The 12,760-nt window shown below is 34.3% G+C and overlaps 1 protein-coding gene and 1 non-coding gene across 2 annotated transcripts in view; both read left to right on the forward strand.

The window, feature by feature from the left end:
- The window catches only part of LOC120623480 (EF-hand domain-containing protein 1-like), an 83,321-nt gene that overhangs the window by 46,894 nt on the left and 23,667 nt on the right, over positions 1-12,760 (forward strand). Inside the window, exons 6-7 of the mRNA XM_039889517.1 lie at positions 8,065-8,161; positions 10,765-10,852. Coding sequence (XP_039745451.1) covers positions 8,065-8,161; positions 10,765-10,852 — 185 coding nt within the window. The remainder of the gene's footprint in view (positions 1-8,064; positions 8,162-10,764; positions 10,853-12,760) is intronic.
- On the forward strand, positions 2,669-2,741 carry Trnan-guu. Its single transcript has one exon. It is a non-coding gene; the product is annotated as a tRNA-Asn (tRNA).

Here is a 12,760-nt window from a genome sequence, read left to right on the forward strand (position 1 = left end):
ATATATATATATATATACTACTATACTCATTTAAGGCTTAGCGATACTGAATACTTTAAAAACAAAATCAAACGCAGACGAAGTCGCGGGCCACAGCTAGTATAAATATATATTTCGCGTCTCTCAAAAGTTCTCTAACAATTTGGATCAAGTTTAGATAACGTTTTATGCTTGTTGAGTTTAACTCTGTAAAGTATTTACTAGCGGATACGTCTTCGTTACTCTGTAAGAATTATAGTAGTTCTGCAGTAGCGTGCACTTTATACATGCACAAAAGCGCTGCCTACCCAAACATTTTCATATAACTGGCAACAGAGGAGAATTTTGACATTCTATGCCATTTTACTGATTTATGCTTACCCTGGTCCAATTTCCTGTGCACGACACTGTAGTTCTGCTACTGAGGCGCACAATGCTCGCAATGCAAGTTTATTGAAATAGGTACCATAACAAGAAACGGCGGGCGAAGCTTTGTCGCGGTTCTTTAATATAATTTGTTACATCCATTAGTCCACCAATTCATCAATTGACGGCCGATTGGCGCAGTTTGCAGCAACCCTGCTTTCTGAGCCCAAGGCGATGGGTTCGATTCCCACTACTAGAAAATGTTTGTGTTATGAGCATGAATGTTTTTCAGTGTCTGGGTGTTTATATGTATATTCTAAGTATTTATGTATATTATTCATAAGAATATTTATCAGTCATCTTATTACCCATAGAACAAGCTACTAGGTGCAGACGAAGTTGGGCGGGTCAGCTAGTCAGATATATTATTGAAATAGATATTACACTACATAATACGCTACCTTGATATTACGTAGTTAACCTATGCATTATTTACAACTATATTCTAAGGAATCCAATTATTTTCCGATATCTCCACGTTAATTAAACTGGCAACACGCTGTGAATAGCGTTAGTTTAGCTGTTTGGTGTTCCACATAATTTGGCAGCGAAGAGTCAGGTGTCTGGAATGCACTACGATTGTCTGAATCTCTAACATAATCAAACTGTATTCAACTCGAACTAATTTCATGTTGGAATACAATTAGGTACCTACAAGTTCATCGGGCTACGTAATATTGTAGGCTTTTTATTTTGACAGCTGTCATTTGCTAAATAACGAACGTTACTCGTACACTTGGAACGTTACTCGTACGAGAGTCATCTTATATGGGAGAAAAGTTGAAAAAGTGTCCAGTTGTTGCGCTAAATAACAGTTCAAAAATCCTCCACAATGGCGCTGGTGGATGCACAGGGTATGGTATGAATGTAGCAATCGTAGATGAATTGAAGTATGCCGAGTTAAAAAATTTAATGTCATTATCGACTAAAGTAGTTAATTATTGAGAATTTCAACAACTTACGTTGTACAAAATATTGTGTTAAATATAACCTTACTTCCTTGTATCTCCATACTTCCTTGTTTATTTTTCAAGCCTACTCTAACAATATTTATATTTGGCGCTTCTTTTAAGAGTTACCCTGATGCAAATGTGGCGCCATCCTAATTTAATACATTTTGACGACACTTTTTCATATACACAGATGACTCTCCTTACCTCTACCCTCCATAGTAATATTGTAGCCTTTTTATTTTGACAGCTGTCATTTGCTAAATAACGAACGTTACTCGTACACTAATATTACCTCATTTCAATTACGAGGTTGGAATTAGTTTTAAGAGGAAATTTAAATATATTCAATATAGGACTGTAGAATAGCATTGAATCCCAGAGTAAGAGTATGCAAAGATTCTTTATAAACTTGTTCTATTAGCATTCAAGCGGAGAGTAAATGAGTGATAGTTTTATTTTTTGAATGCTTAGTTTTCCTAGGGCCTTTCTCACGTTGAAACTCCTTAAATAAATACGAAAGAAAAAACTCTGGCACCATTACAGAAAAGCGTACATTTTAAAATATGTATTATTAATATAACTTTTTTTTTCTTTTCATAAAATAAATAAATATACTACGACAATACATACTAATACGACACACATCGCCATCTAGCCCCAATATAAGCGTAGCTTGTGTTATGGGTACTAAGATAGCTGATGAATATTTTTTTAAGAATATACTACACATAAATAGTTGTTATATACAGTTTATTAACACCCCACATCTGGGCAAAGGCCTCCTCTCTCTCTTAGGAGAGTAGCTTTTACACTCACAACCCTGCTAGTACCTAATCACGAAAAATATGTTATATCGCATAAGGTTTACTAAGTTTTCTAAGATTTACTATGTCTATATTACACTAAAAATCTCTCCAAAAAGAAATTTTGCTAGGCAATCGCGCTTCAACTTAGGCTGCATCATCGCTTACCATCAGGTGTAATTGCAGCAAAGCGCTCGTTCGTCTGTAAACATATGTTTTTTACCCAGCGCAATAAATAAATTCTAAAAATAGAACGGCCTATGACGTTTATTGTCGTGATAATGTCGTTAGCTGATAATATTTTGGCGAATTATGTATTTATTTTCTTTCGTACATCTTTTTTGTGAACTTGAGTTATTTCATAAAAGAATTAGGCTTTAAAGCTATTTTTGTTAAGGCAAAAGAGTAAGTGAGTGATAAAACATAAAATTAAAACGATTATTCTACCATGTTCCTCTATAGTGAAGCATATTAAGTACTTAGATATTTTCAGACCCAGATACACGTGCCTCCGTGGCGCAATGGCTAGCGCGTTCGGCTGTTAACCGAAAGGTTGGTGGTTCGAGCCCACCCGGGGGCGGCTTTTTTTCTCTATATATATATATATATATATATATATTTTATTTTTACTGCAATTAGGCAGACACAGATATTATGAAATTATTCCCAAGCTGTGTTTAATGTTTACAGATCTTGTCACGTTACCTCTGAAGCTCGTAAACAAACTGGTATATAGACGAAGTTTTAGTCAACTCAAACTCAAAGCGTAATGTAATTCAGTGGGTTGATTGTCGTAAAACTTTCGTGGTTTAGCCAATTACAGCGATGTTGTTACTATCGAAATACGTTTAAGTTTCGATTATACAACGTGTAAATAAAAACCGAAATATTACGTCGTAGGCTTTAGAGGTACATTATTTAATGTCTTTGAGACTTTTGTGTGAAACCGAAACGCAAACAGTTTTTGAGTAAAAAAATGCCATAGTTTAATCAAAGAAATTAGTTACAGTCCTAACATCACATGCAAAATTAAAATATGAAAAATAATTTCTGCACTTCTCTCAGTCGATTTGCAGATATCACAAATTTATTTCCGTTTCTTTAAACCTTGCACTAAAGGGTGATTATATTTATTTATCCATTTGACTACTTTAATGTATATGAAACAGAGAAATTAACTTATTGAAAATAAACTTTTAACTAAGTAGATACCATTCGTAAAAAACCAACAAGTAAGGTGTACCCTTCTACAAAATAAAGATACTTAACAAATATATAAAACAATACAATACAAATAATAAATAATAAAATAATACAGTGTACAGTGTGTACAGTTAAGCAAAGATCATTTGTATTGATATCCAATCTCTGACTTTGATGTAAGGATTTAACTGCACTGATTGCTACGCTGAACTGAAAGGCTAATGAGGACATATAAAGAACTTAGTTTAAAGATAGTCTAAAGCTTAAAATAGGGGCAGTTTTAAAGAAGTACTAACATTCTTCAGCATTCAACGGCCAAAATCGGAACATTGATATTGGTTGAGAGGACCGGGCCGTGCGAGGTTACAGCATGCGTCAAGAACTGAAGCTGTTGCCCACTTTGGCTTAACCAAACTTAATGACACGCATAGGGTTCTATCGCATATAGGGTTTCGATAAGCCGTGTCCTACATTTGAAATCCGTATTACAGCCGGGATCAATTTACCACCATAAATAAATAAAACAGCTAACGAGGTTGGTCCATTTTCGTGATAGAGCCAATAGCTGGTAAATTAGAGGCCACTTTTTGATTGACCTGATTACATTTTTTTACATTCATGTGTCATTTTAATTCAATTCAATATCATTTGTCGCTATCGAGCACACAAAACCAAGGACCCTTGAGGCTGTTATGTGTGTCGTTTTGTGTGTGCGTCGGTGTGCCTATTTTAGTGTGTGTTTAGTTGAGTGTAGGTGGTGTGTGGGTGGGTGTAAACTGCATGTACGTGCAGTTAGTTATATAAGATTTGCAAACAAAGCCTTTTGAAAAGCTACAGTTATGTTATGGCCTGATTTTGCAAACTAAGTTCACAGTGCACGTCACGTCGCTTTTGACGCCCGTAAACAAATTACAAAGTTGTGGTGTCAAGACAAAGTTTCTGTTAACGCTAGGCCTCCGGGCGTAATTTAACCGTCCGTCTGTTGGATAGATAGGTAGGTAACTTGGTAAGGTACTTGTACGTAAGTGCATAAAGTAAGCTTTGAGAAATGAACACTCATGGAAATGGTAATATGGTTAATTGGTACTGCTTTATTTTAAAAATATATGTAAAAATCAATTTACATCACTATTAACAAGGATTTTGTACATTGAAGATATAAATTATTGTGGAGCACTATATAGTTTAAAACTAGGTTAGGCTCTAAGCTAGGCTATATTTTTTATTATAATTACATAATAAGCTAGCTTTATGTCTTAATTATATCTTAAAAACACGACGCATTTTTTTTTCGACATGTGATTTTCAATCGTAATTTTTAAGCATACAATAGTAATCCTTACAAAAAAAAGAGTAATTTCATCACTAACACAATCATAGATAAGCCTTGCTTATCACAGCATGTTAGCCTAAAAAATTACTGGATGAATTTGAAATTTAATTCAAATGAAAGCAAAACTAATTTTCTCAAATCTGAAAGCAAACGACACAAACATAATAATATTTCGAAAGTAGTAAACATTATGGTCAATTAACCATCTGTACCTAAATGAAATCTTACTCAAGTAGTGTATCTAACTAATACGACCTAAATACATTAATATTCATAATGTATGTAGTTACTATGTTCACTGGCCACTATTATTGCAAACGGATTGGCTGTTTATTGGTTTTTTCTACATGCCATTGCCATTTTGGCACTGTTAAGTGTGACTGTACTACCAGTGTTTAAGGAAACTATTGTTTTTTTTTATATAGTAATGACTTATGGACCAAGCAGATGGCCCACCTGATGGCAAGTGGAAAGGATGTTTATGGGTGAATGGCTAAAGTGTGCATATGTATGTAGCTCTACACTTAGACATATTTCCTTGAGTTAAGTCAACTGAGCCGCTCGTGGCAGTTAACGGTTGCCTGAACAGCTGTGTTTATGAGAACGGGGTTTAATTATCGCATATTGTTTACCATTGAAATTACAAGTTGGTAAGTATATTTTTTAATGCGCCTAAATTTCCACATTGAAAATTACGAGCGCTTTGTAAAATCTTATTGAAATTGTATATCTTACTAGCGTACCCGTCGCCGGGCTAGATTTTGCTTTATTTTATTTAAACAATAAACTTACATCATTAAATTTTTAATTTAAGTCTCATAATATATTAAATCATTTATTTCTCTCCGTATTCATTCTCTTCTATTCTCTTCTCGAGCGGGTGAAGATCATTATCTACACCCATGTACACCCAACAATAGAATATCATCATAGTAAATAAAAGCTGTATTTGACAGTTTGACAGTTCAAAAAAAGGAGTGCTCCGATCGTCACCAAACTTTACAGGATTACTCGCCAGGTCAATCCCGAGTTTCCCTGAAAGTTTCATTGAAATCAGTCCAGCCGTTTCGGAGCCTATACGGAACACACCCACACACTTTCTCTTTTATATATTTAGATAGAACAAAATGATATGATACAAAGTTCTAAATTAAAAAAAAACTGATTTAATTTAGTTCAAGTAGACCTTACATTAACACTTATGAAACGTCCTGTTTGTCTGTATGTAGTGCCTTACATAATTTGTGTCTTATCAAGTAATAATCAGTCATTGAATTATTGTATGCAGTGCATTGTGCCCGAAAGCAGTGAAAACACCCCGCGCACGTCTCACTTTACACCGAATGTTGCTAGCTCACAATTTTTTTTCCCATTTTCCCATTTCATGGTGAACGCTTAGAACATTAAAGGTAAAATAATAACTGTCACCCACTTAATGGTATATAGTGTTCGTCACTTCATACCGTTTATTCCAGGAACCATTCTAAAGTGGAGTGGTTTTTGATACTTCAATATTAGTCTTGTACACGGTTTCTGTATGTTCTTAATTCTGTGTAAGCAGTTATTCAAATCAGTTTTTTACGATTAACAAAGCAGAGCTGACACTAAACGGGTCAATTTTATGATATGACACGGAGTACACTGAAAGATGTCTATTCTATTTATGACGTTTCAAAAAGGGCGGTTTTAAATTATTTTATGTAACTCTTGGTTCCTATCTATCTCTTTTAAATTTGTTTAACTAATAAACGGAAATACAGGGACACGATATACAAAATTCACATGTACTTTAAAATATTAATTGGCGATTCATATTTTAAAATGTAAAAATAATCTTTAGTTTGTGGTGTTCTGTGGCCAGTTTTTGTCAGTAGACTGTGATAAAACTTAAGGACTACTCTAAATTGTAGATTAAAAATGAGTTTTGGCATGGGCATCGCTTTCTAAGAACTATTAAGATAATAAGAAGCTAAAGTTCTTTTTTTTTTTAAATAAAAATACCTTTTTTATTGGTTTAAAATATCTTATTCCACTTACTTTTCGTGGCGGTCTCCAAAATATCGAAGAAAAAAATGCAGTAATATTTGTGAACTTGAACAAATTTTTTTTAAACAGCTTACCTTATGAAGATTACAAGGAAATAAGGTTTTACTTGAATTTATTTATAACTATTCCCGCAACTCATTTTCGACCTGCCCGCGGTTTCGCACGATAGGTGCGCCAGGTACCTACAAGCATAAAAAAAATTGCATGGCAACGAAGAAATATCTCTGGACCCCGATTAATGCACGACTATATATTATGAGTTTTTGTTAGATTACTTACAAAATTAGGACTTGAGCTTCACTAAACAGTCGTTTAAGTAGATAAAGTACATTGCCTTCAATTGGTTTGTGTTATCCAAGACACGAAGTTAATCTGTATTGAATATAAGTATGGTTGATAAACGTTAATCAATAACGCTTCCATCATATATGCTGCTTATCTTTGTCTCCTTTAGCTTGAAAACCAGCTTCTAATAAAAATGCTATGTAAAATGCTAATTAATGTTTTAATACTACGAAAAATACGGGTTTGAATTCGTTAATAAGTTTATCAAAGTTTAAATAAATAAATATACTACGACAATACACACATCGCCATCTTGCCCCAAAGTAAGCTTAGCTTGTGTTATGGGTACTAACATAGCTGATGAATAATCAAAACTACATAAATACTTATAATATACATTTAAACACCCAGACTCTGAAAAACATTCATGCTCATCACACAAACATTTTCCAGTAGTGGGAATCGAACCCACGGCCTTGGGCTCAGAAAGCAGGGTTGCTGCCCACTGCGCCAGTCAGCGGCGTCAAAATATACTACGACCACACATACATCGCCATGTAGCCCCAAAGTAAGCGTAGCTTGTGTTATGGGATTGCTGATGAATATTTTATGAATGGCGAACTTCGTACCGCAGATTTTTTTTTTTTATGAATGTTATGTTATTTTAATACTTATTATCCTGTTCCGGTCTAAGAGGAATACAAAAAATCAAATATCATAAAAATTGGTCCAGCACTTCTTGAGTTATAAATGGTGTAAATAACACAACTTTCTTTTATTTATATATATATTAATATATACCTACTTACTACTTATAATATACATATAAACACCCAGATACTGAAAAACATTTGTGTTCTTCACACAAACGGTTTCCCGTTGTGGGAATCGCACCCATGGCTTTGTACTCAAAAAGCAGGGTCGCTGCACACTGCGCCAATCGGCTATCAAAAGTGTTTCTTTCTGATCTCGTTATGTTTGACTCTCCAAAGCACGAATCCTTGTTATTCTTGACCGTATTTTTAATATTCCCCAGGTTTAACGTTGTATGGGATAACCGAGATGCGGAGTTCGGTGAGCTCACTGAATACAAAATGTTCTACTTTTTACAAGACGATACGATCGCTATTAAGGTAATCTACTTATTAGTTTTAAAAAGTCTTTTCAGCATATTATAGTCATCAGTTGGATTAAAACATTAAGGCGTAAGGCCTAGAGTGGGTAGAACACGGTCGCAATGTGCAGATACTAAATCCAGGATCGTGAACTGAAGGTTATATATTGCGCGGAGTATAAATTACTTTTTCTCTTATAGCGGAATGTCCGCCTGATCATTAATGGAAAACCATGGGCTATAAATGGAACAACACTTCGTAGGGTATGCAAGGCGTGTTCCTTGCATGTTAAAATCCTACAAAGTGCCGCTCTGTTTCCATAAACCTGGCTCAATGTGCCTTTACTTATACCCTTCAGACCGAATGATGGACCCAGCAGTGCTGCTTGGTGGCAGACCAGTGGCGAGCACTTCATACATGCACAAAACCACTGCCTAACCTAAAATGTATATATAACTCATATAAGAGTAGGATTTCTGCCGAGGAAACCGAGTGCACGCCACTGTGGCAGACATAGGTATATTATGGGCGCTTTCCCAAACCAGTTTTGTCACAAAAAGCTCGACTTACTACTTACTACTCCTTAGCCCCCTACTGCGACTATTATCATAAACTCATGGCTAATATTATTGTCAAATCAGAATAATTGATTGAGCAATATCATTGAGTTTACAAAGTTATTTTTATCTTGGTAGAGGTTAATCTTGTGTTTATGTAGTTTAGAAAATAACTAAACAAGTAATATTAAATCAGTTAGTCAAAAGCCCTCTCCATCATTGAAGATAAATACATTATTTTACTAGCTAGATTATGAGACGTTCTTTGGCATCCACAAGTTGTAGGAAATCATGGCTCATAATTCTATGGTCTTGACGCATTTTAATTACCTTTTTTCATGTTCTAGCGCACATGAAATAAGTTATAAAAAATGGTAAAAAAAAAGGTTTTGGTGTTTTAACTTTATATTACCTTTGTATTTAATTTAGCAAACTTCAATAAACATATTAACTTATCAAGGTTGGTTAGCGTTCTCATTGAAATTCGCAATTGTGCAGCTATTACAATTGACACTTCAAACTGGGAAGCGTTTGAGCGTATAATCGTATTTTGAAATGGAAATCTATTAATGGAATTTGAATTAAATTGATTATGCTATTATGCAATGTTTATTAAATTGCCCATTATGGTTTTATTTTTATAGAGTATGATATTAATATGTATTATAAATCGTATGTGTTTTAGCCCTAAGTGTAAGCATTTTTTTGGAACGAACAAGAATGTACCTTTACTTAAAGCGTTAAAATTTAAAATTGCATAACGAAACCAAAATGCACCCTTAGTATTTTATCGGGCCTTAATCTTTTCCTTACGTTTTTTGCAACGTAACCTATAATATCGGACTTAAAAAGAATGAGGCATTAGCGTTACTTTATGCAACTTTTTATAGAACAAAATCTACGAGATTACGTAATAGCAAATGCAGGTTTTGCAGCTAAGTAGGGTTAATCTTTTCACACCGTTAAGTAGGTAATCAATTTAAACAAAAGTAGCATTTTATTTAAATTATATGAAAGCATTATTTTATGCAGTGCCAAATATTTTAAAAGAGAACATAATTGGAACTAATGTGTATTGCCACTAGGCTTTAGTTCATTGACGTATTTGGTTACGTTGGTTATAAAATATAATCGTTTTTCATTAGCCTTAGTTACTCACAGGCTATATATAAAAAGAAGTTAATCAAAATCGTTTACACTTCCACCTACCTTGTTGCCCAAAAGTTGTCGACCAATAAAGCGACGATAAAAGCTTTTGATGGCAGTGTAAACTTCGTCTCTAATTTCGCAACAGTTCAGGCTCGTAGGAAATCAAAGGGATGAAAATTTATCCGACAGATTTTGACAGTAGGGTGCGGCGCTCCGATTACAAAGTTTTGTTTAATGTCTAATAACACTGTGAGGAGTATACGCCCCTCATAATAATTATGATTTACTATATTCCCCAAACTTCTCTCATATAACAGAAAATCGTAAAATGTTTCAACCCTGCATTTTCCGTGTACCCGACGGGTAAATAATGAATTAATAATCTTCATATTAACAGTACGTACATTCATGACGGTGCGTATAATCTTTTTTTTTTTTACATTATTATGTGACTTTGAATTTTTCTACTTTTAATCATATTAAAAGTATTTAAGTATTGTTAACAGGCAGTGGGTAGGAGCTCGACTTCACTTTTGGGTGGCCGAGTTTGAATCCCAGCTCCTCTGCACGCAACTTTTCTAAGTTATAAGCGTTTTAAGTAATTAAAAATATCACTTGCTTCGACGGTGAAGGAAAACATCGTGAAACCTGCATGCCTGAGAGTTCTCCATAATGTTCTCACAGTTGCGTGGAATCCACCAAACCGCACTGGGCCAGCGTGGTTTAACCCCCCTCTCATTATGGAATGAGACCACTGTGCCCTATTCTGGGCTGAGAATGGGTCGATATGACGAAGTAGGTATTGTTTAGATGCATAAATTCAAAAGTGATGATGCAGTCCTAAATGGATTGTTGTCTGTCACGTAAGTAATTTAGAGAAAGCAATACAAACTTTTATTTTTTTAATATTAACAGGAGCTTCATGACGGCAAAGGTGGCAAAGATCCTTTCCCTCTCCTGCTTAAGAAAAGGAAACTGCCAAAAAAATGGGAAGAAAGACCGGGTAAGGGAGAAAATTTTATGAGATAAGTAAAAGTATTTACCTATTTATATTCAGTTTAAAAGGTATACGGAGGTATTCATTTAATTTTACCGACACGAGTAAAACCGAATTGGAGGTTTTTTTATTGCTACTTTTTCTTTAAAACTGAAATGAGTACGAAATTATATATATTTAAGAAATTTATAGAAACAAACATAGAAAATAAAAAGGGAACTACTAATTAAGCAAACATAGTTAACAAGGAAACAAATCTATTATACTTATTAACAAAGTTTGATTGAATGCTATTGGGAAATCAGAAGACTAACTTTCTCAGTTACGATTCTCTCGACGTTACTCTTAATCTTGTCGGTAAATAACCTCGAGTGCGCGACATCGTAATATCAAAATTTCACAGCTTAATCGCCTTAAGGAGCACTCTATTAACACAAGCTTGCTGAAACTCAAATATTCATTGTTTATTCCTGCTTTCTTGGCGGGATTTAGACGTCACGCTATTTTAAACAAGGCAATCATTAATTGCTACGTCTAACGTAAAACTGACACTTCACCTAGTAATGATATTATAATTTAAAACTTGAAATGTTTGCTCAATCAATTCTGTTAACACTTAGTATTTTTTTAAATAAAGTGAGGATTATTTTTAAATTTAAATTTTATTTTCCTCTACAAGTTATCCTGTATATATAGTCAGTGGCGTGCACTTGGTTTCTTACCAGGGTATGCATACAGCAGGAAAATAGCATAAAACGGCAAAAATCCTCCCGCTATACGAGATATATATCAATTTTAGGGTAAGCAGTGCTTTTGCGCATGTATGAAGTGCACGCCACTGTATATAGTTAAGTAAGGATCTAGTGACTAGTCTAAGATGGTAAAGGGTTAGCCCTTGTGTTAATTAGGCAAGGCTCTCTCGGTAGAGTACTAACTTTAGCAAAAAAACCTCCCACCAGACCAGACCATTACGTAGTACATAAATCTCAATAGAATAAAATAAATCGACACGTCTGAAAATATTGCTATCCTCTTCCAGAGGATACAGTGTGCAAAGGATAGCAATAATTGAAGACCTGTCAAATTATTTAGTTTAAAGGTTAGAGGTGACAAGAACAGCAATAACTTAAGATCTTTCAAATTATTTAGTTTGAAGATTAGAGAATAGCAGAACCGCCACCAATAAGTAATTACCGATTTTATCCTGCGTAATACACCAGCAGAACGTAGGACAATCTGTCCCGCATTTGTGTACAGGTTGTTATCATAAGCGTCCGATTAACAGTTATGCATTTAGCTTTATCTACGTGGGTAATTTGAGCCAGTCGCTCATTAAATGACCTGAATAATTGCAGAGCGATAAGAGCAATTATAATTAACATAATTGTATTTTATTTAATTGAAACGAATTGGAAGTTGGAAAGCGATGCCATGGTGGAAGCATTATTGTAATTTGACTTCAATACATCTGATCTGAATTGTATTTGGATACAGTACATCTGATCTACATAACAATGTGAGGGATCAGGGATTAAAAAACAACGAAATACAACAACCTACCCTGTATTTGTACATAGGGTGATTGACCCTATAGTTGACCAGAGACCGGTTGTTGACCACTTGCAGTATTACTTAAGGATTATAAATAATACTTGCAGTATTACTTATGTAATATTACTTAAGGATTCCCACCGCTATCTTTTTATTTTTATATTGGCTATGACAAATCAACCAATCGAGTTACCGCTAGCCAAAATGGATTAAACATTTTTATGTTCGTATATAACTTTAAATAAAATAATGGATAATAAAATCAATAAACACTACATGTGTACATCGAAAACATTTAATTTAATGGCATTTTTAAGTAAAAAATTGGTCCTCATTGCTTTAAGCCTGGTACAGCCATTCTAC

The sequence above is a fragment of the Pararge aegeria genome, chromosome 4 (genome assembly GCF_905163445.1).
Source record: "Pararge aegeria chromosome 4, ilParAegt1.1, whole genome shotgun sequence".
NCBI lineage: Eukaryota > Metazoa > Arthropoda > Insecta > Lepidoptera > Nymphalidae > Pararge > Pararge aegeria.